Source organism: Lycorma delicatula, chromosome 4, assembly GCF_047948215.1.
Source record: "Lycorma delicatula isolate Av1 chromosome 4, ASM4794821v1, whole genome shotgun sequence".
Taxonomy (NCBI): Eukaryota; Metazoa; Arthropoda; class Insecta; order Hemiptera; family Fulgoridae; genus Lycorma; species Lycorma delicatula.
The window spans coordinates 12,353,065-12,377,834 of NC_134458.1; the positions used below are offsets into that span (position 1 = coordinate 12,353,065).

General features: G+C 36.3%; 1 protein-coding gene across 3 annotated transcripts in view; it reads left to right on the top strand.

Moving 5' to 3' along the window:
• The window catches only part of LOC142323116 (metaxin-2), a 41,778-nt gene extending 17,725 nt beyond the window's left edge, over nt 1–24,053 (top strand). For 2 of the 3 annotated variants that reach the window (XM_075362322.1, XM_075362323.1), the window contains exons 5-7: nt 155–322; nt 17,428–17,504; nt 20,616–24,053. In XM_075362322.1, coding sequence (XP_075218437.1) covers nt 155–322; nt 17,428–17,504; nt 20,616–20,775 — 405 coding nt within the window. In that variant the 3' untranslated portion in view covers nt 20,776–24,053. The other variant, XM_075362324.1, reaches the window with a different exon arrangement.
• Nucleotides 24,054–24,770: the final 717 nt, after the last annotated feature.

The following is a 24,770-nucleotide window of genomic DNA, read 5'->3' on the forward strand; positions in this document are numbered from 1 at the left end:
TGAAAATGAATTGAAAAATATTTGTAAGTTTTCGGTCTTGCAGATTTCTTCTTCCTCCAGAGTTAATCAGTATAGTTCTTATGTTACACTATTCTAATCATAATATTTAATTGTTTCAATTTAAATTATTAGATGATTGGTTTTTCTTTTCAAGTTATACATTACATGGTGCGATCCAGAAGTTTATGATAAAGTAACTTGGCCAAGGAATTCTTCAGTGTACCCATGGCCTCTGTGTTACATTTTAACATATAACAAACGACAGCGTATATTAAAGCGTTTAAAAGCTTTGCACTGGTATGACAAGAAATCATTAGAAGATGTAAGTACTTTAAAATTAAATATTTAAAGTTTTTATTTAATAAAAAAACTACATTTTTTGTCCAGACAACTGTCTCACTTAGGTTTTAAGAAAAATGCGGTGAAATGTGAAAAGGATTTGTCGGAGAATATACTTTGTTAGGTTTGGAATAAAATAACTGTTAATTTACCAGTCAAAAAATAAAAATTTCTGGTTAACTTTGTGGAGAATTTAATTCTCAGAAAATAGGTGTAAATAATGTCTGTTAAATTAAAAACAGATTTGAGAAGTTTAACTTTAATTAGAAACAAAACATACAATCTGAATCTGAAAAGTGATACGATATTAAATAGAACAGTTTATATACAAATAATAAAAATTATAAAAATAAATATGAAAGACATCCTTCTAAAACGTATTAAAAAGTTGTATTTTTTCATAAGTTAGCAATAACAGCTGATCAACAATTAAGTTTAGTGTCTAGGATTTCAATATTCATTTGAGCGGTGTTATTGCTTTTATGGTCATTCACAATGGGTGGTACCACAAATTTGTTTTCATTTGGGCAGTAGACAGACATGTTGTTAATTTATGTTAGAGTAAATAAAAATGGATTGGCTGCTGTGTGTGAATACCAGGAAAATTATCCAGATCAAAGAGTACTGAATCATAAAACATTTGAGGCTTTGGAGAGGTAAGTTTGAGAAATAGGTATGATTAAACCACAACAATTCGTTGCTGGTTGTGAACATTTTGTGAGAAATGCCAACATTGAAGAAGCGGTATTGAAATGCGGTACAATTATTTCTCACCTCAAGCACCTGAAGGCTATCACATCACTTTCTTGTTCCACAACCAAGTGTGTGGCAGATGTTACAGGAGCAACAATTATACACATTCCATTCACCATATGTACAAGAGTTTTTATAACCTGATTTTGATAAACAGATGAAATTCTATGTATGGTTAATTAGAAAATTGAACATCATCCTAATTTCCTAAGTAATATTCTTTTAATTACTGATGAATTGTGGGTTTTAAGAAATGGCATTGTAAATTATTGAAACACTTGCACTTGGGTAGAAGAAAATCTCCATGATACTGCTACAAGTTATTTCCAATGCAATTTTTCATTTAATGTGTGGTGTGGTGTTCTTGGTGATTATCTTGTAGGCCCTTTTTTCTTATTGCCAAGGCTCAGTGGAGAGCAGTATTTGCATTTTTGCAAAGAAATGTGGTGGAATTCTTGGAAGATATTACACTTGTAGATAGAGTGCAGATGTGGTTTTACAATGATGGTGCACCTACTGATAAAATGATGACCCTGATCTCACCACCAATGGGCTTTCTCCTTCTGGGTTGGATGAAGTCATTAGTGTATTCTGCTCGTATTAGTACACAAGAAAATTGAGACTTCGTATAATAGAAGCTGGAGCTACAATTAGGAGTAATAATGATGTTATTAGATGTGCCTAGCTAGCACGGATTCGCCAAGCTGAACTATGCATTGAATAGAATGGTGGCCACATTGAGCAACTGCTTTGAAGAAATGTCTGCTGCTTTATCAAGTAACCATTTTAATATTTAATAATTTGTAAAAAAACAAAAAGTATGTGATTTTTTATTTTTTAAATTATTTTTTATTCATTTTTTTGTTATTGATAAGTTTTCTATTTGTTTTCATTTACATTATGTTCAAACACTGATGAAAATTTTTGTGTTTAAAATCATATCACTTTCTTGAACCAGTTTGTGTGTTTTGTTTCTAATTAAAGTTCAACTTCTCAAATTTGTGTTTAATTTTAATAGACGTTATTTACATAGATTTTTTCGAATTAAAATCTATATACAAAGTTAATTAGAAATTTTTATTTGTTATTGGTAAATTAACAAAATAGTATTCCAAACCTAGTAAAAGGAAGGTTAAACTAAGTAAGTAACCTTTCTTTTTCCTGTTTAGCCTCCTGTAACTACAGTTTAGATAATTCTTCAGAGGATGAATGAGGATGATATGTTTGAGTGTAAATGAAGTGTAGTCATGTACATTCTCAGTTCGACCATTCCTGAGATGTGTGGTTAATTGAAACCCAACCACCAAAGAACACCGGTATCCACAATCTAGTATTCAAATCCATGTAAAAACAACTGGCTTTACTAGGACTTGAACGCTGTAACTCTCGACTTCCAAATCAGCTGATTTAGGAAGACGCGTTGTTAACCACTAGACCAACCCGGTGGGTTAAGTAAGTAACCTAGCAGTTAATAAACTAACTAAGTAACCTAGTAAAAGGAAGGTTAATACTAAGATATTCCAAACCTAAAAAAGTGTATTTTATGACCAAAAGTTTTTGTTTTTTACCCTGTTTTTCTTAAAACCTATGTGAGATACAGGTCTGAGCCACTTTTATTCAATTTCTTAGATCAGAACCCATAAGGAAGCTCCAAATTTATCCCTCGATTTGTATCAAAAAAATTTTAGTATGGTTTAATTTCACAGAGGGAACAGAAAGTAGAGCTAAATGTTTGTTTCACGAGCTGAAACTCGTTTTCTGACCTGTGTTTATATGAAATTTTTGGGTATAGAATCATCTCCTGAGCGATTGCTGTGTAATTTAGAATCGCCTGTTTATGGCAGGCAGTACATATATGCGTTTTATCATTCTTGTACAGGATTTATTTTCTGAAGCTTCCTTAACCAGAAAAATCTTTCATATGTTAGGATTAGTCTACCGTCAGATTATCTTGAGATCTGTGTTATTAGCAAACTTTTTTTATTTTTATTTATAATGCTCAGTTTTTTGTAATTATTGTTTTTTTTTCTGTGTTAAATAATAAATCAGATTTTCAAATTATCTGCTCTGGTGCAGTGAAAAATTAATGACCCTCCATTACTTCCATTGAACCCGATGGGGAGTCTTATTGTTCACAAAATCGTGAGTCAAATACTGTTCGCGATAATGCACACTATTCTAAATACTGTAATTCATAGAATAACTTTACATTAAATATAATGCATCGATTCAATTGTTCAAATGATTATTTAATGTTTCTTTGTTACCTTTTTACACATTTAATTATATTTTTATATTCTTTACATTGTGTAGTATTTTATAATAAATGAGATGAGATGAACATATTTGTGAAAAGTTATGAACGAGAGTGAACAATACAATAATATTAATAAATGCATATATTAACATTAGCTGTATTTAGGCTAACTAGATACACAGCTGTCAAAAAGAAGAAAACGAGACAGTACCAAAATATATCATAAGAAGTATAAAGTAAATTACATATGGAGCTGAACACTTATTCTTTAAGACTTTGGGGATTAGTGACCCCTCGGCCCTAGCCTCTGCAACTTTTCTTACCACTACACACAGCTGCAGAACACTTTACACTATAGACACACACACTACACCAAGAATATTTCACAAATAACAACACCTGCTCTTACACAGCAACACCCTACACTGTTTCTTATTACATTTACATTCATGCGTGCTGCGACATCTTACAAAATGCAACCATAACCCAAGGTGGAAACTATCATGTTGATGGGTATTTATTTAGCTTATGGCACCAAAACACAACACCAATTACAGTCAAAAATTACAAACAAAGATTTAACAAATTAATATATGCTACTGATTCTGGAGTCGCCATCAGGAAATCTTCAGGATTCCCTTCATAAGCTGTCCTAGGGCAAACTTCTTTGATGTGTTTAACAGTTTGATTTTCACCATACTCACCCTGGTGATGGGTAAATGGCTCTACATAGTGAGTCTCAGACTATGTTCCCTGGGCACCTGAGTGAACCCAGTTGTGTTTTGCTCTAGCTCCAGTATGCATATGCTCTACTGGAGTGGTTCATTACATCGCTGGTACTCGTGGGACCAAAATTGTAAGTCCTCAAAAGAATTCTATGATGGTTGGTGGTCCATCTGAAAAAACCATCAATCTTAATCTTGTGAAGAGGTCTCGCTCAGCATTGTCTGACAAGGATAGTTCTGACAAAGTATATAGTTGGTTCTTTTGTTTTTTGCAATTATATGGTGACAAATCAAGTCTCTAATATAAGAAAATCAAATTTGTAGTTTTAGAAAATAAACAGGAAGGTGTACCTTCATAAGGTCTTGCCTTTTCTGATTAATAAAGTTGTAATGGGTTCAAGCGGTTCCCCAAAGAACATCAGGAAATTGTGAGACAGATCGATTATGATTGAAAAATTTAATGATGAGCAGAGTCGATCTCCTTTGCGACTTGCTAATGTGGGTGATATAGATGTAAGTGTGGTGTGCCACAAAACATTGAATACAAGCCGAGGGGTAATTTTTTGCAATGACGTTCTGGATATGGACATTAAGGAAATTGCTTATGAGCTTTGTCCCCAAGAAGTTGATCTTAAGGGAATAATGAAACAGCTGGTCGGAATGGAAGAACCAACACGTCTTATATTGACATTCAACCTTCCAGTACCACTGGAAAAGATTAAAGTTGGTACCTCTCAGTTCGAGTATGACCTTTCATTTCTAACTCATGTAGTGTTTTAAATGTCAAGCATATGGTCAACTACAACATCTTGCCCAAAAACCCAATATATGTGCATAATGTGCTAAGGAAGGCCATAATGACACTAACTGCCAAGAAGATGAAAAATATGCGAACTGCAGTGGATCACACAGCTTGCTCCTGAGATTGTCCAACTTTTAAAGAAAAGGGAGTTTTCAAAATTTGTGCGGAGCAGAAACTGTCATTCCCAGCTGCGTGAAGAGAATATAAAACATATAAAAGTGTCATAACCAAATGTTTCTTTTGCTGTCGCTACATCAAGTGTCATCAAGCCCGTACAAATGCAGGTAATCAACAGCGCAGCTCCTGCAGTGAGCTACTGAAAACGCTTGTTCAGATGTTATCTGATCAGGTTGCTTCACTTACTGAAACTATTTCTGAGTTAACAAAGATTAATAAGAAGTCAGTAGTTGCAGCTAGTGAAATTAACTCTAGTGGGATCCCTCTTAAAGTTCTTGTCTCCAAAGTTTTACCTTCATGGGCAGGAGTAAACACAGCTGTTGGTAAGCCATCTAATAAGCTCCCTGTTAATGGAGTTCACGCAACCACTCCATCTGGCCCCTCTGGGATGTCATGTATAACTTCCCATTCTTCAAAATATCCTCCTCCATCACCTCATATACTAGAGGATATGGTTGAGTAACCGTCGACCCCAGGGCATTAGAGTATATTAAAATTAAAAATTCTAAAAAGAAAAACCAGATTATCTACATTTAAATTTTAATTTATCTACCAGTAATTCTATATCTATAATTACCCTTATTTATGAGCATTATCCAATGGAACATTCGAGGTCTTCAGTCCTGCAGTGAAGATGTTAGAGTATTGATGCATGCACATTAACCACTAATAATGTGCTTCCAAGAAACCCATCTTCTACATGATGCAGTAACTCTCAAAGGCTATTTCTGAGAGAGATACGACTGTTTCGTAAACAGTAGAGAGAGTGGTGGAGTTGCTATTTTTTCATGCGGAATGAGGTGTCGACTACAAGGATACCATTACCTATCCTCATTCCTGCTGTTGGTTGAAATCTGTCCCTTCAAATTGCATATCTGCAATTTGTATCTCTCGCCCAACTTCGAGTTCAATGCTCTAGAAATGTCATATCTCTTGTGTGAATTCCATCACTGTTAATAATAGGAGAATTCAATTCCCACCATATTTCCTGGGGCTCATCATTCTGCTCCTCTCAAGGAAATGTAATAAACAGAGCAAGACAGAGTGGCTCTTTGTCTATTGAATGATGGGTTATACACATTCATGTCCTTATCATCTGGTACATTGTCTAACATCGACCTCTCCTTATGCTCACAGAGTTTACTCCGTCATCTTGATTGGTCTGTTTGTGATGACTTTCACATCAGTGACTGCAGAGCAGTTATTATTGCTTTTGGGGTTGACTGTGAGGTGAAAAAAAGTCATGAAGATGGATTGTTGAAAAGGCAGATTGGAATGGTTACCATAAAGCCTTTCCATCACAGTATGACGATGGTGTAGATGTCCTTTAACAATGTAGTTCTTTTACGTCCCTGATTCTTGAGAATGCAAATAGATATGGATTGGTTTGCTTGGCATTTCTCCTGCCACCACCCCATTCTTCAGTTGCCCTAAAGCATAAAATTGAATGTGTGTGCCACAAACGGCTACTGAGCCTCGAAACAGTTTAGCGACCAGTGTCCTAACAGCTCCTATAGCTTTCTTAACAGCATGAGTAATCTAAACACGGTGCTATACACCACCAGCTTGTGTGTCCCAACTGCTCACTTGTCATATATAACTAAATTGGGTAGACACACCCTGTCAGCTACTAAAAATATATATGACTTCAATAAATAAATTTATATTGTCAAGACAGCAACTCACTGTCACGCCTAGGTTACTGAATGCCAACAAGTACCTGTCCACCATTTTAAAAGGCTTGGAGCTTTAGTTGGCTAGTGGCTACCTTTAATTCTCAGGTGGCTTCCCACAGCAGCGAGGTAGGAGTTTTTCCCTTAGATGAACTACTGATGCCGGTTGAACAAAGCAGTGGCATCAAGGAATCCACATGGTCTGACAGTGTGGCCCTCGCCACTTATGAGTGGCCAATTTTCCCTTTGACTTCTAAGTTCCAGATGATCTGAGTTCTGGCCCCCCCAAGAGCTGGGCAATTGAACATCATGTGTTCGTTTAACTGGACCTCCCTGCAGATGCACAGCTCATCAGCTGCCAGGTGGAACCGAAACAAATATTGGTTTAAATTCACGTGGTTGGAGCACTTGGGCTCCCGTTGCTCTTAAAAACGATGTAGAGGTGTTCCATCCCCCCAAGTCCTGTATAAATCTCTACAAGGACCTACCCTTAGTTGTGGTGTGCCATTCTTGGTGCCATGCATCCATTGCGAGGCTTTAGAAACTCCTCTGCAGGTGGGAGATGGGCAACTGTTCAAAATTTAGAACCAGTTCATTGAGATCACTGTTCCACTTCAGTATTGGCCCAGCTTGAAACTGCATCCCAAATGCCTTGGCCTCTCTACCTCTTCACAACTTCCACATGGCTGTCTGAACTTTCACACTAGATTGATTGGGAGAACCTTTCCCAATATGTTGGTAGCCTCATAGGAGGTGTTATAAAAACACTAGTGCATACAATTAAGGCTCTGTGGTGGGTACTCCTTAAATTTTGAATAAGTGCTCAATTTCTTTCCAACCTATGCGCCCAAACAAATGCAGCAATAAGAGGTCATATGTTCGAAGACACCTCGGTACACCATGTACAAATGATGGCTCGACAGCCCGTAATCCTTCTGAGCAATCCTCCTAAGCTTATGCATCACAGAGGTGGCATCTGCCAGTACTTACCTAATGTGGTTGCTAAATGGCAACTTTTCATCAAACAAAACACCTAGGTACATATGAACTCTAACTTTGCTGATTTCACAGCCTGTGTATTTTATATGGGGGTTATGACTGTATGATAATTTGTCTGCACCCTTGAGAAGCATACACTTTGTTTTGGGCACAGAAATCTTTAAATGGTAATAGATATATCCCACAAATATCGGGAAACTAGATGTACTTCCATTCCTTGGTGGAATGAAGATTGCCAAAACGCTATAGGAAAATGACAGCAGGCACTATGCAAATTTAACCGCAGTCCTACAAATGAACATTAAATTTGTACTGTAAAGCTAGAATGGTATGTCTTCAAGTATTCTTAGACGCTAAGAGGATTTATGGATGAAATAAGTGAACGCTTATGCACTACTTCCTTGTCTACTGTGTGGAATAAGATCCATGCAATTTGTGGATCGCTGAAACAATCTATTCTCTGGCTCATTCATGAAGAACTCCTTTCATCATCTTCTGCAGTGGCAAGTGTTGTTCGGAATCTCTCATTTCATCTTACACTTATGAATTTCAGAGGTACAAGATATAGATGAAAGTATTATCGTTAAATGGTGGGGATTTGGTCAGTGATTTAAATACTCCATTGCATTCAATGAGCTGTCACACGCACTAAAAAATTCATGTGACCTTCTGTGGACCTGACAATATTCATCTCGGTATTTTGTCACACCTTTCTAATTTGGTGCTACAAAACCTCTTGAGTATTTATAATGGTTTATTTTTCCCCACAAGTCTTCCCAGCCGTCTGGTCAGAAGCCATTGTCATACCAGTACTTAAGCCTTTTTTTTCCCTCTACATCGCTGGGCCGGACATCCAATTAAGTATACTCGGCCCAGAGACTCTAAGGCGGTCTTCCCGCCCACCGGTTTTGCACCCGGCACGGCAGGTCAACCGCCCCGGTACTAGATCTTTTCTTGCCTGCCTGTAATTCCCGCCGAGGGCAAAGCCCGGCTATGCCGTTCCTCACTCCCGCCGACAGAAACCGGGTCTCGGTCTTTATGCCATTTGCCCCAAATTGGTTCGACCAGCACAAGGAGCGCGCGCACCCCCAAAACCAGCCACACCGGCCGGGTCTAGGTCTTTTAATTTTGTCCCCGTCCCATCACCGAAACCTGCACGCCAGGGCATACAGGCTCTCAGAGACGGGGCTGTCCACCACTCCCTATTTACGATTGAACCTAACGATTCCTTCGTCGCGCCTCCTCTTCCTTAGTGCGAAGAACCGTACCGGCGAAATTGTTAAAAATGTTCCAGTTCTGCTCCCTCCTTAGCGAACACTCTAGTATGTTATTCGCGTTCAGGTTATTGACTGCTATGAATTGTCTGTATTGTGCCCATCTCCGGCATTCGAATATCGTATGCTCTACGTCGTCCACCTCCTGGCAGTAGTCGCAGTTGGGTGTGTCTCTCTTGCCGAATCTTTTTAAATAGTAACCAAAACATCCATGACCCGACATCATCTGTGTTATGTAAAAGTTCACCTCGCCATGTTGGCGATCCAGCCATGCGTCCAAATCATTTATTAACCTTCTGGTCCAGGCCGCAGTGTTAGTCTCTGTCCATACTTCCTTCCACCACTGTCGGGTCATCGCCTCGGTCTCAGCTCTACTACACCCTTCCACTCTCACTTTCCTGCTCTTGATCTGAAGTTCTATCGGCGGGACCGACGCAAGCACACATATAGCTTCATATGACAGGGTACGATACCCTGCCACCACTCCCAACAATGCCGTTCTATGCATTTTTCGCAGTTTATCCTTGTTTCTTTGTATCCTGATTGCATCAGCCCAAACCGGCGCCGCGTATAACGCAGTCACCGCCGCCGACGCAATCAGTTTCCGTTTGGAGGCCCCCGGTACTGTGTGTTCCACGAATAATCTCCTGATGGCTTATATGGTGAGCCCTACTTTTTTGCACACATTTTCTATATGCCCACCAAACTTGAGATTTTTATCTATTGTCACCCCTAGGTATTTTGTATCCTTGACCTCAGTTATAACCTCTCCACGGATCACGACCCGAACGCCGCGCAGTCTTCTACCCGTGAAGAGGATACACTTGCTTTTTGCCGGGGACACCTCCATGTTGTTGTTTATTAGCCAGTTGTTTATGAGTTGGAGGGAGCGATTTGCTTTATCCTCTGCATCACCAATTTCCTTATCTTCCACCAATAGTGCAATGTCGTCAACGTAAGTGACTACGCTGACTCCTTCCGGATAAGGCAACCGGAGCACCCGGTCGTAAAAGATGTTGGGGCCTAACACAGACCCCTGCGGAACTCCACCGAAGACCGGAAATTTCACCACCCCCTCCAAAGTGCGAACCTCCGTCCATCTATCAGACAGGTAGCAGTCAACCTGGTTTAGTTTATTTCCCTGAGCGCCGCTACAATGGCCGTCCACGATACCGAGCCAAACGCATTTTTGATATCTAACTGGACCATCAATGGGATCCTTCTGGTCATCCAAGTACCGCTCCTTACCTCCGCCGCCCAGCTAACCACCCTGTTTATCGCATCCAGTGTCGAACGGCCCTTACGGAATCCATATTGCTCCAAATGTAGGCTTCCGCTTAGGTCCAGCTCCTCTTGGATCCTGGTAGCAAGAAGCCTCTCAGCAGCATTACCCATATTATTTATGAGGCTGATAGGACGGTACTCGCAAACGCCTGGGCTTGTATTCGGTTTGGGAAGAAAAACCGTTCTGGCCTCCTTCCAGCATTGAGGGAAAGTGCGGTGTTGCAACTCAAAATGTCCGTCATCTCCAACGGTACTATTCTAGCCAGGCCTTTAATGACCGCTGCCGGAACTCCATCTGGGCCCGGACTCTTCTTGTTATTTAACTTGTTAATTGCGGCAATCACCTCATCCTGTGCGAACCTGCCACGTTCGCACAAGACTGCCTCCCGTCTTATCTCCTCCTCCCGTTGGAAAAGTACGGACTTCTGGCGCCCAGCTTCGTCCTCATTCAGCGCAGGCACTCGCCTCCCCAATCGCTTCATTACTATTTGGAAGGCTCGCCCCCACGGGTCAGCATCGAGCTCACCACACAGTTCCCTCCACTTAGATCTCTTGGCGTTCTTAATCAGGTAGTTCAACGTTTTCCGAGCAGTCCTATAGGCCTCCATAATTTGTTCAATCTGAGCCTCAGATCCCTGTCTAGCTCTTAATCTTTGGGCCGTTCATTTATTTCGCTGAAGTATGATTCTTTGTTCGGCGATCTCCTGGTTCCACCAGTACACAGGGTGGTATCTATGCTCCGTTTCCGGTATGCTGGAAATTTCGTCCTCCGGATCCAACCTTCTGCCGTCGGAGATTTTGCGTGCCGCTTTCTCCACAATTATGTTCACCTATCTGCTAGTGAGTCTTCTTGCCGGGTTCCGTACAGCAGGGGTCGCCGAACAGACGTGTATTATCAAGGAGACCGCAAGGTGATCACTCCCGGTCTCCTCTTCCAAAACTCGGAATTCGGTTCTATCAGTCTATCAGTGACCATTCTCCCATCCACGATCACCAGATCGAGGATGGATTCATGGCCCCTCGCTCGATAAGTCGGAGTTCCGTCGTTCAGGCATGTGGTACCGGTAGCTGCAAGGAAGTCCTCCAGGACACTTCCTCTGTTATTCGTGGTCCCAGCGCCCGCCGCCACAGTCCTGCAGTTGAAGTCCCCCAAAATAATACCTGTCTTGGGGGACTGCATAACCAAGCATTGCAACTGTGTCATCCGGTGTTTGTACTCTTCAACGGACACATTAGGGCTAATGTAGACACCGTACATAATATGCTCTTCCAGTCCCACGGCTACCACACCCTGCGCTCTGTGATACAGACTAAAGTCCCTACTGTCTGTTGCTCGCTTCACCGCGACGTTCCCCGCCATATCAGACACCCACTGCGAGTGAGCGGCCGCGAGGACATTTGGCTCGGTAGCTACAATAAAATCAAAACACCCACGGTTGGCAATCTCCTCCACCAGATAATTGACGAGGAGACTGCGGTTGTGATTCGATAACAGGATCCTTAACATGTCTTTGGAGCTGCCGGTCCTGTGCGTTGAGCTCTTACAGTCTAGGCACCTAGTGACCTCTCGACATTCTCGAATAAGGTACCCCGCATCGCCACAGTTGTAGCATAAGCTACCACGGTCAGGACCCTTGCAATTTCTGCTTCGATAGCAGCGCTCATTTTCTGTTCTAATATACGTCCGACAGTGGACCCACCCCACCCGAAGTCTGGAGGCAACCAGCTTGGTCGCCCCCTCTGTGAGTAGTGATGACCGTAGCATTTTTTGTTTCTCCATATGTACCTCTTAGAGATGTTATTCTATAGCTTTCCTCTTTGCCAAGGACCCTGTCTAGCGCCTCCTTTATTTCGTTTTCCATGGTGTCATACTCCAGATCTTTAATATGCACCACGGTTATTCTGTCGCCTCTCGTACGAAGATCCACCTGTAGATCTGCCGCTCGGTCTCTTAACATATTAGTAGATTCGCCGGCCTTTTTGATTCCTTGGATTCGGACCTCCATTTCCTGGTTGCAGCCCTTTCTAATTGAGAGGATTTCTCCTGCTTCCTCCCTGGAGACTCTGTCCTTGACTGTTTTTAAGAGGTCAGCATACGACTTCCCAAGTGCTCTCACCACCACTGTCTTACTCTCCGTTACCGGTGGGGCAGCTCTACGCACAGAAGCCAATCGCGATCTGGCTCGTGTTTGATCCTCCAAATTAGGAAGGATCATTTTTGGAGGCGATTTTTTTCTCCCATGACAGGTAAATAACTATTTTCCTTATAAATATACCCTCCGGTCCAGGCGGTATGACGAATACCACTTCCTCGGGTTTACTGACGACCCTCCTTATGGCCTTAATCACTTTCGCTGCGGCTGCCTTTTCTCCTTCTTCGGTGCTGTACACCACCGTGTACCTTGTACCCCTCGAGGTAACACAGTTATCCTCCAACACGGTGGAGTCCTGGATGATCATGGCCCCTGGTTTGGTGCCATGAAACTGGCTGCCGGGTCTCGTCTTGGTCAAGTTAACGTAGTGGCAGCTGTCCTCCCCAGGTGTTAAGTTGGTCACCTGGGTAAGCCTGTTCATCGCCCAGGTTGACCATCTGCTTGGCAGTCTCTAATAGTTGGTCATCAGTAGAGGCATCATTTTCTTCCTTGTGTTAGAGTTCTGTTCCATATGAGTTGGAATGCCGCAATGTTTCCGTAGCCCTGCAGGCTGTAGTACATGGCTATTTGTCTAATTGTATGGCTCTGTTTACAGATGCATACCTAGCTGGGGGAAAATTCCCTCACCAGGCGAAGGCTGCAGTATTCCGTTCTCAGTTCCCTGCTGTGGAACCTGGTATTTGATGGGTGTGTGGGATTGACATTCCCAGAATGGGTCATAGCCCAGGCTTTTTCTCCTTTTAGTTCTTTGTAATTCAAGACCGCAGCTGGAAGATCGAGTGCAAGCGCCTTGTCAATCGCAGAGGGCTGGATGGACATTCAAAATTTAAAGATTTCTGTGCCCAAGATGAAGTTTATGCTTATCAAGGGTGCAGACAAATTATCATACAGTCGAAACCCCCACATTAAGTATAAAGGCTGTGTAATCAGCCGAATGAGATTTCATAAGTACTTAGGTGTTTCGTTTGATGAGAAGTTGCTATTTTGCAACCATATCAGCCAAGTAGCGGCGGACACCGTCTCTGTGATGCACAAACTTAGGAAGATTGCTCGGAAGGAGTATTGGTTGTCTGGTCGTCAAATGTACATGGTATATCTTCAAAAGCATGATCTCTTATGCGGCACCCATTTGGGCACATAGGTTGGATATGAATAGAGCACTTGTTCAAAATTTAAGGAGTGCCCAGTACAGAGCCTTAATTGTATGCACAGGTGTTTTTAAAAAAACCTCCTTCGAGTCTACCACCATATTGGGAAAGGCTCTCCCAATCGATTTAGTGGTGAAAAGTCAGGTAGCCATGCAAAGAAGAAGGGAGGCAAAGGTATTTGGGATGCATTTTCGGGTTGGGCCAGTACCAGAATGGAATGGTGGTTACAATGCACCAGATCTAAATTTCGTTCAGTTGCTCATCTCCCGCCTGCGGAAGAGTCTGCAGAGCCTTGTGGAAGCATGGCAGCTGGAATGGGACACCACGACTAAGGGAAGATCCCTGTACAAGTTTATACAGAATCTGGGGGATGGTATGCCTTGAGTTCATTTTTAAGGGCAACAGGAGCCCAAGTGCTCACCAACCATGTCAATTAAAACCAATATTTGTTTCGGTTCCGCCTTGCAGCTGATGAGCTGCGTGTCTGTGGAGAGGTCCAGTCAAATGAACACATGATGTTTGACTGCCCTGCTCTTGGGGGAGCCAGAGACCAGGTCACTCTGGAACTTACAGGTCAAGGGGAAAATTGGCCACTCTCAAGCGGTGAGTTAATGTGGTGAGAGCTGCATTGTTGAACCATGTGAGAGTTCCTTGATGTGGTTGCTTTGTTCAACGACATCAGTAGTTTACTTAAGGGAAAGATTCCTAACGCACTGCTGTGGGATATATGACCGACCACCAGCATGGTGGACAGGTACTTGCTGGCATTCAGCGACCTAGGCTGTCTTGACAAAGTAAATTTTAATTTATCGATGTTATACTTATTTTTAATTTATTGACAAGGTGCGCCTACCCATTTTAGTAAATATATGACATGTGTGCGGTTGAGACATGTAAGCCAGTGGTGTATGGCACTGCACTTAGTCTGCTCGTGCTGTTAGATAAGCTCTAGGAGCTATTTAGGACACTGGTCGCTAAACTGTTTCGAGGCTAGTAGCCATTTGTGGCATAGATATTCGGTCTTATGCTATAGAACGACCAAATGGGTCGGTGGCGGGAGAAGTACCCAGCAAACCAATACCTTAGGCAATGACAAGAAGGGGTTAGATCACATGCTGTTATTCCTACGTATTATAAATATGTTTCACAAAATCTGATATTTACCTGATTCTAGTATTTGTGTTGCATTTTTTGTTCTTGAGTGAAAGTTTTTTTATTTTATTTTATGATCATAGTTTAAAACTTAGAACTTAAATTTTTGTTATCCGTGAGGGGCCCTTTACAACTCTCATGGATTTTATTAATGTTTATTTTAATTTTTTTTTATTTTTGTGTCTTTTAAATAAATTTATTTTATTGTTAAGATTATGACTCTGATATTAGTTGTAAGTTTTTAGCAACATCTTACTTGTGGTATTAGCTTTAAACTTTAGTTGTTTTTTCTTTATTTTTTAATATTTTAATTTTAATCTAGCTTTAGTTTTTAGTTTTTTTAAAATTTTTTCGCTGTTATAATATGTTCATTGAGGGAGATGATAATGTGAAAGTGTTTTTCACCCTTCAAAAAAAAAAAATACTTTCATTGGCTGCAACCGCTTCGTGTTAGTTACTTTGCTAAAGTATACGTTGATACAAGTGCTTTATGGGAGTCTGTTTTTATGATAATTAAGGCCTTTATAAGTTAGATACATTACATACATCTTGTTATTTTTTGTGAAGAAAAATCTATCAAAGGTAGCAAATCTTGTTAACCCTTTGAGGACCAGACCTTTTTTGGAGATGTTTAAAAAAAAATCGCATGCTTATATTATTTTTGGTAAAAAACTGTACAGTGCCTTATGGTGACTAATTTGTAAGCTTGTGCTAAAAATTGATAAAATAATTTCTTACCAATATTTTTTTAGCTGTTTTTTTTTTAGGTTGTAGGAAAACCAATGCACTATCAACTAGAAATTTTTTTATGGTTATATCTTGTTCTAAAATTTTTCTAAAGAGAACCCAAAAACAATTAAAAACCCAAAAAGACATCACTTAATTCAAAAAAAAAAAAAAAAAAAAAAAAATTTATTATGGGAATCATAATTTTTAGAATTGTCTTTTTTGTGTTAAAACCTGAAAATTTCATGATTTTTGACAAATTGATAAATTTTAGTCAAATTTGTAAAATTAAGTGTTTTAGAACTGTCAGTACACAAATCGCTTGAACATTCTTAAGTTTCTGATCAATTTCACTTTGTGTTTGAAACACACCACACATATTGTATAGTGTAGCAACTTGCTAATAAATATTGCTGGAAAAAATAAGAACAAAACACTAAGATGAAATAATTTAATATTACGATCCGAACATCATAAACAGCTAAAAACAATAATAAATGCGCAGTGTTTGGCTCATCTATGTGCTATGCAACACAACAATAAGTACAGTATTGTAAAATACTAAATAAACAAAATAAAGTATTCCTTTTCACTCTGAATGAACTGTGATTTCACGGCCAACACAAAACAATAGCAAACAAACGACATTTACACTATTATGCGACAAACATGATTAAATGTTTTCTAAAAATAAAAACAAACTGTCGTTATGTTCAAAATAACTGTTTTTTTTTTTTTTTTAAAACCATCTGATTATTAATTGCAATGTCACATGTGACTTTAAACAATAACAAATTTAACCTCTATTAAGTGGACTGCCATATCTGCCGTGACAACCAAACATGTGATCAGTACAAACATAATTTTGACATTTGACAAAATTTTACCTAATTGTCTTTCTTGCATAAAATGTTATTGATGAAAAATCACCAGTTAATCTTTTTAACATAAAACTGAACCTGACAAAAAAATTAAGTGGTCTTCAAAGAGTTAATTTAGAATCTGTGATTCTACATCCATGTAAACTCTACTGAATGTTGATTTTGTTGTAAAGAAGATTGTAAATGTTATTATTAGCCTGAGCTGACCTTCAGATAAGTTTTAAATATCACAGTAAGATTTGAAACTTGCAGTTTAGCCAGTTTACAATGAAATCTTTAAATCTCTTGATATTGTAAAAAACAATCTCAGTGAAGTTTATTTTTTTATTAGGATGATTGCCGCTTTATGTTTAGGTCATAACATATTTAACTTTGCTGTTGACTATGTTTATGATCTGGTATTAGACTTTCTCTGAGGCATTTTGACAATGCTGATTGCTGATGTCGTAAGTGTTGCTATAATTCAGCTGTCAGCAGCAAGGGAGTCATTTCCCGCTTCCTCTTAAAGGTCAGGAGTAGCCCAGTGTTGATTTTTATATAAAATTTTCAAAAGATTTACATTTTAAAAGTATTACTGGTTGAAGACCTGCCAGTGTTGTTTACCTGTGTTTGATTAGTCTCACCTTGTATGTACCTTATGTTTTGCTGAAAGCTACCAAACACTTCTGAATGTTTGCTTGGTTTTACTTTTTGTCTTCTTTTCCTATTTTTTAATAAAATTTGTTGCCATTTATTTCTCTTTTTTATTCAATTTCAAAACTTACCAAACAACATAGCAAATGAAAATTGCTTTTCTGTACAATAACTTGTTTAGAAGTGTGTAGCATACCTATAAATTTTAAGGTATTCGGCTCCAATCCAAAATATTTTAGTTATTAGCTGGTATTTGCACATTTCTGGGTTCTTGCATCTCCTAATGATAATGTATGGAAATATTTTCCTCCAAAATCTCAGCTCTTCTCTGGGTCACTTTCTGATTTATATGATTTTGTGATTTGATTTAGTCTTACATTTGTTATTAGTAACTGTGACTGCTATGTAATAGTTATTATTTATTTTAATTTTGTTAAAATTTTGTCCACAGGTTTATGTTGAAGTTTATAATTGCTGTAAAGCCTTATCTGACCGACTTGGGGATCAGAATTTCTTTTTTGGAGACAAGTAAGTGTGACAAGTAATTGCCAACTTTCTTTCAGTTTAGTTATTAATTATTTATATTTTCATTAATGTTAACGTATTAAAAAGAAATCTCATTATACTAGGTGTTCAGTGAAAGGTGCAACATAGTGCTGCCCTAAGTTGGTGGTGGTTAGACCTTTTTGCAAGTCTGTTAGGAAAAATTTGGTTTTGAGTGCTGAAATGATTAGTTAAATACTTCTTGAATTGAGAATTCCATTGAAAACGCAGCAGTAGAATTTATTTATTGCCATAGTCCTCTTGTGGTATTTCAGAATTCTCTCTGGCTGATATTCCTGTAACATTTTGCTTTGACTGTTCTAACTTATAAATCATTGTGACATTACTGAGCTGTATGAATAAGTACTAATTAAAATATATGTTGTATGGTTTCTGGTAAACTGTGCCTATTGACTGCATTGATTGGCTTAGAAAAAGGGTTGGTACACAGAGTAATCATGATATAAGATTGTACCTTACATTTTTATTGTTTAGCTAGTACTGTTGAGTCTTAATTTTATTAGCATCTTGCATTTGCGTTAGTATAGAGCATGAGTTATGCTGGTCACAATAATGATGAATGAGAAGGATGTAAATAATGTTAAAGATGTATATATGAAAGTACTTAAATCTTTTCTGTTTTTATTGAATGAACCCTACCCCTATACAATCTTCTCTAAATAATAATTATAGTGTACTATAGTGCAGAAAATTTTTAGAAATATACGTTTAGGATTTAATGTGTAAAAAAAAGTAATAAAAATATAGGCTGATAAAAACAATTACTTATTTTTTGTGCCACTTGAACATGTTTATAAATTCAGTCTATGAAACCTAAGGTCTTCAGCATAATGAAGTTCTCAATGACTGGAGTTAGACTGATTTTGTACAATAACATGACTGTTTTCATTCCATGAAATGCTTTGAGAGATGTACAGTCTATGGCTCAGCTGAAGTCCCATAATCATGTAAATATTTCATTTCTGATTTTGTACTTTTGTATTACTGTCATTAATATAAAATTAGTGATGTTCTTAGGGAAATATGTGTATGTGATAGGGAGATGGAATCATATGTAAATAGCCATCTTACTGTTGCCGATTTCATGGTTGCGTGCATATGTGGGTTGGTATGTACATATTACATTGTTTGTGTCTGTGTGTGCATGTGCATGCACACGCACACATGTGTAAAAGTAATTGTCTAACTTGAGATGGTAGGTGTTTGTTTGGTTGTCATACCTATACTCTTCATTCTCATTTATATCAAATAACCTCTTAACCTGAGATTTAAGTCTTACGTGTATGAGTGGTTCATTACAACAGCAAGAAACTTGTTAAGTACAGAATTGTATTGATGTAACTCTAAACTAAATTATAATTAGTAATATACAGTTACCGCCAAGTAACAGCAAGCTTGGAGTGGTGACAATTACTACCCAATATAAAAACATGTTCCTTGCTCTTAGTATCCCCTTTATTAATTATACATTGTGATAAATAATTATTACTGTAACTTTAATTACTTACTGGAACATAACTTCCGTTTTAATTCCTCAGCTAGAATTCTCTTCTCATTGTCATCACTATCTTCAGTGTAATTATCTGAATTGTCACTGTCACTACATAAAGAGACAATGAAAGATTCTGTCAGATAATCTTTTAACGATTCTTTGTTCCAATTATATTTTTTTACCTTTTCACAGTAAGGTTTCCAGTGTTTGTCACTCATCTTTGTGTTCATTTTATCTTCACACAGTTTCTGCACTTCTATATCTTAAATGTTGTGTTGTGACTCACAACATGCCATTTTTCCTCTGACCATACCATCTCGATGAGATTTAAATCTGGATAGCAAGGTGGAAGCAACAGAAATCAATGCCCACTCTTTTCTTACAATTTGTCAAATTGGTATTGTTTTCTGTTACTTTTGTTTAATTTGCGCTTAATTCGTTTTTTGTTTTGCGCCACTTAAAACCTAATTCTTTCAAAATTATTTTTATACTAGTTTCACTGTCATTAAAATTTTAATTTTCAATTCTTTACAGAGTTTGTTAACTGTTGACAGCTCCCTTATCTTTGAGTGAAATTCATTCACAGATCACCTAACCACAACTTTATCAAAATCATCTAATTCGGTAATTGGTTTAGAATGTTTCTTTTTTGGGGTGATGAATGAACATTCTGGCCCCTCGGATCGAAGAACTTCTATTTTTTCTTTTCTTAAGCTTTAAACCTGAGTTCTAGAAATACCACGTTAAAAAGTTTGAACCATAAACCACGATAAAAACCTTTTACAGAATATCGTATCGTACATTAATTGACTATATAACAAAATACACAATACATCAAAAGAACCGTACCAGGAGGCAGAACCACAGAACTGAACTTTATATACATGGTAAAGCAAAAGAGAAATAAAAATAATTGTTTTGTGTTTTAAACGTGATGTCACTTTCTTTATAATATAAACACACAAGAAGACATTGCTTCATAACAACAGTTGGATCATGATTATGCTACTAAAAGATGACTAATCATGGTGTGCCAGTGTTTCAGAGAACAGAGAGCAGTGACGTGTGGGCTGATCATCCAAGCTTGCTGTTATGTGGCGGCTACTGTAGTTACAGGAATATTATTTTAGTTTCTGATTATAGTATATTTCTTCCAAAGGAAAAATGTAGGTATTCTTTTTTATTTTGTCTAGGAATGGTGTATATAATGCACTTTTACCAGCTAAATATGTGTTTTAATTCTAATTACAGTAAACACAATCTAATTTTTTTGTCTTATAATTTTGAACCTATTTCTTTTTATACAATGGTTAAGTTTTATTAGAAGGTAATAAAATATTACAGAACAACATTTACAGTAGTACATTAAAAATCCATAAGTTATGGAAATATTTCTACAGAGACCCCTCCCTCTGACCAACCTAACATCTATCTACTTGATTATTTTTTTGGGGGTAATTGTCAATTTCATTGTAATGGACAGCTTTATTTATTTTCTTTAAATGGTTGATTTTATTATAATTATTTAAAAAAAATGTTATTAGATGATATTCTTAAACACATTCAATTTCTCCTTGTTCCAGACCAACTGAGCTGGATGCATTAGTATTTGCTCATATTTTCACTATTATATCAACACCACTACCCACAAATAAATTTGCTGGTATTATCCGTAACTTCTCTAACATCGTTAGTCATTGTCAGAGAATTGAAAAGATGTTCTTTGTTCCAACAAATGAATAGTGAGTCAAGCAGGTAATTTGTAAGTTGTTTTTTGTTATAAAAAATTAGTAGTATTATTAGAGTTAAAATTGCAACGTTCTGTTGATGTTATGTTAGGTTATATTAAATGAATTCTTTTTATGTTCAGATTTTTTTTTTGTACGTTTATTATAACTAAAGTAATGTTTTAAATTTTTTAATTGCCCAATAATGGTGATATTATTTATACTTCTGTTTTCCGTAAAATACTGATATTTTTCCATTCAAATTTATTGTGTTGTTTAATAAAAGTTTTGTATTTATGTAGTAATTTATGATATTCAAAATTAGTAAGTTGTACTTTTTTTGCCTCCTTAAAAAATTAAAAATAATCTTTTCTAGTGATGATTGTTATCATATACAATAGTTTCCTTTATTAATTGTTCCTTTTTTTTATATTAATGGTTTTCATTAGTGAAGAATAATTGCAGTTTTACCATATTTTTATTAGACTTGTGTAATATAAATGTAATAAGCTATTTTTTACTATTAGTGTTATGAACATGAATAGATATTAAAGTGTTGATCTCATTTCTCATAACTTATAGCTTCAGCTCACTGTTTGACTGGTATATCTCATAAGACTTTATGTTATGATGTTAGTCATATCAAAATAATTTTGATAAAATTCATTTGTAGCAACAGAAATGTGCCTTCAAGTTAAATAATGGATATAAGCCCAGACTTTAAAATAAAAAATAAAAACCTAGACGATAAGACTATCAGAATACTAATTTGTTATATTTAATGGTTTATTTATTGGTCAGTGAGCCAAGAGCAGAAGTAAATACAATGTCATCAAACCTGTGCTGTGCTGTTAAATGTCAGATCTGCCCCATGTTTTCTGTTCACAGTTATGGATGCAGGGATTAACATTTCCTGTAAGTGTAATGAATAATTTCCAAATTTATTTTGTAATCAATATTATTCGAGTTTGATTTGAATGTAGCTAAGCGACGGGAAATGAAATTAATCTCATTTCTTACATTAATTACTGTAACTTTATGTCTGAATAAGGAATTTTCATGTCTTTCTAATTTCTTTCATTATGTAATAAACTTTTATTATAGGTATGGTTGTTGAGAATATAAGTTTCATCAGTTTAAAATATTTAGCCACCATTTCTCCTTAATTTTTTTTTACTCGTCAGTTCCTTTCTGAGAATAATCAGATATGTAAATGAAGACAACAGCTATCCATTAATAACTCATATGTTGATTAAACTATTAAATAATAAAAATATATAAAACATGTGACAACAACATAAAGAAGTATACAATTTATATAATATATATATTATTTTTTTTACGATGACTTTTTAACAAATTGTAAATTAATAATGCTAAAAATGTCTTAATAACTGGGCTTATGATGAACTCAGTACCTATAAAAGTGAAAACGGTTGATAAATCTCAAAAGCTCTAACTTAAATTATATCAATTGAATCTGTGTAATTTATAAATTGGTATTGTACTACGGATCATTTAAACTAAAAAAAACATGAATATCTGGATCAGTAATTCTTTTAAGATTAATAGCAACCGCATTTATAGGGTATGTATTACCATGAGGGCAAATATCATTCTGAGGGGCAACAGTAATTACAAACTTAATCTCGGCAATTCCATATATAGGAGAAATAGTAGATTTCAATAGTTTGCAAATTTATAAAACATTTTATGTAGCAGCAATATAAAGACAACATATTTATTATATGTAATAACCTATATTTGTAGAAAAATAAATTTTATAACAAATTATTGAATGCATTTTACAATAGCTGGGCATAATAGATTTTAGTATGACTTGTTGCTGGATCTTCATATTACATTAGAAAATATGAGAATATAAACAAATTTATTTCATTAGATTAAGTGATATGTAGAGATCAAATTTAAATGAAAGAATTATCACAATAATAAATTACAACAAGTTACTAATTCCTTAAATTAAAACCTCAAGTAAAGTTGGAAATTAAACTAGTATGAAATATATTAGTTTTTGTAATATTACAAAAAATAAAGTAATCACATCTGATCTTAAGCCAAAAAATAAAACTCAAATGTGTATACAATGTGAAACAATGTTAATCCTTGCCCAATAAAATTTTTAAAATTGGAAATAGATTATAAAAGAAAGGCTCAGCTTGCATTCGGTCACTGCCAATATTTAAACTCTTAATTGTATGTGGTTTTTGTGGTGTGGTTTTCTATGTTTTTATGATGGTATTAGAAGAGACTGTTGTTTCAATTTTTTTACAACATTGAATCCTCAGGCAGCAAATATTTATATAAGGCATTGAAGGACCATTGCACGATGTCAAAATAATATAAGCCCAAATAATTATTGAACTAAAAATAGAATGTTATTTTAAATGAAATCTACACTTTAATTTTGGTTTTATATATTAGTTACCTTAAATAGCTGTATTACATATTATTAGAATTAGGATTAAAATTTGAGATACTTTTCAGTTTTTGAAAGTGAATTATAAAAATTATTTGTGTAATTAATTGTGTATAAAACTTGTAAATAAAGCAAAGAATTATGTTTTGTTAAGAGAATTATTATATTTTTACTACGTAATTGTAAATTTACACGGGATATAATTGATGAAATAGTTGTTTTTGTATTTCCTATTATAATGTAAGTATGAAGGATAAGTACTCATGAAATAAGTATCTCAAAAATAAATTTCCATTGTGATAGTGAAATTGCAAAATTTTATTGTACATTTTAGCATATAGGTACACTGATACTTATGTAACTAACTAGTAGAAGTAATTTAGTTTAAAAAACAGAATACAACTGTGCTGTTATGTTCTTTTTCAATTTTGCTACATAAAAAAAAATCTTTTTAGGTTTATTAATATTTATTCTTTTGTATTGTGTAGATTGTAAAGAAACCTACTGGTATTTTAATTTTTATATTATTGGCTTAATCAAAATAAGTAACCTTACTTATTCAGTGTGATAGTATATCACACTAAAATAATAAGCATAAGTTATAATGTAGTGGTGTTCTTAATTTGAATTAAAATAAAATTATTGTTATTGAGATTATGTTTTTGGTTTTAACTCATTTTTATGTTAAACATAACTGAGTAAACATAATGTATTGAGATAAAAGTGAAATAATTCTAAATTACGTATATTAATTTTGTTTTTGTTAATTAAAAAATTGTAATTTTCATTCATAGTTTATTTGTTTTTGTATTTTCCAGTTTATAAATTTGTTAATAAATAAATTGCATTTTTGAGTTTCAGAATAACATGTGACTGATTTTAATATCAAAATGAGTCATCTGCTATTTGAATTTCACCCTCTGCCTTGATTTTTTTTTAAGTTAAATTAATCATTAAGTAAATTGGTAATTTTTTTTAATGATTAAGGAGACTGCCCATTTTTATAACAAAACACAATTTTCTAAAAAAAAAGCATTGCTACTTAAATAATGAAGCAGCAGAGGAATGTTGCAATTAAAACACTAGTTGTAAATCATTTTTTTTTGTAAGAGGTGGAGGAACCCCATTTACAGGTGCTGAAGCAGTGTTGGGCTTGCTAACAGGTTCTGCAAGATGTTATTAGGTGTGTATGTTATCTGCACACTACCGACTAAACCTCCATCCCTGGCAACCTGCCCCTTCCTGGGAACCACTAAAGAAGCATTACTTCAGGAAGGGGGATAACACCCTCACACATATAGTCATCAAAAGAACACCAACAGTCAGTCACCATACCAACCATCATGTATGCATCAGAACAAACACAGCACCACCTTCTGGACAACGAACTCAAGAACACACATACTAGCACAAACTGGTACAGACATCATATACACTTACTATCATGCGCGCGCGCACACACACACACACACACACACACACACACACACACACATCATAGCAAACACAAACCACCTTCAGGACAACAAACTCAAGAACACACATACTAGCACAAACTGGTAGACATCATG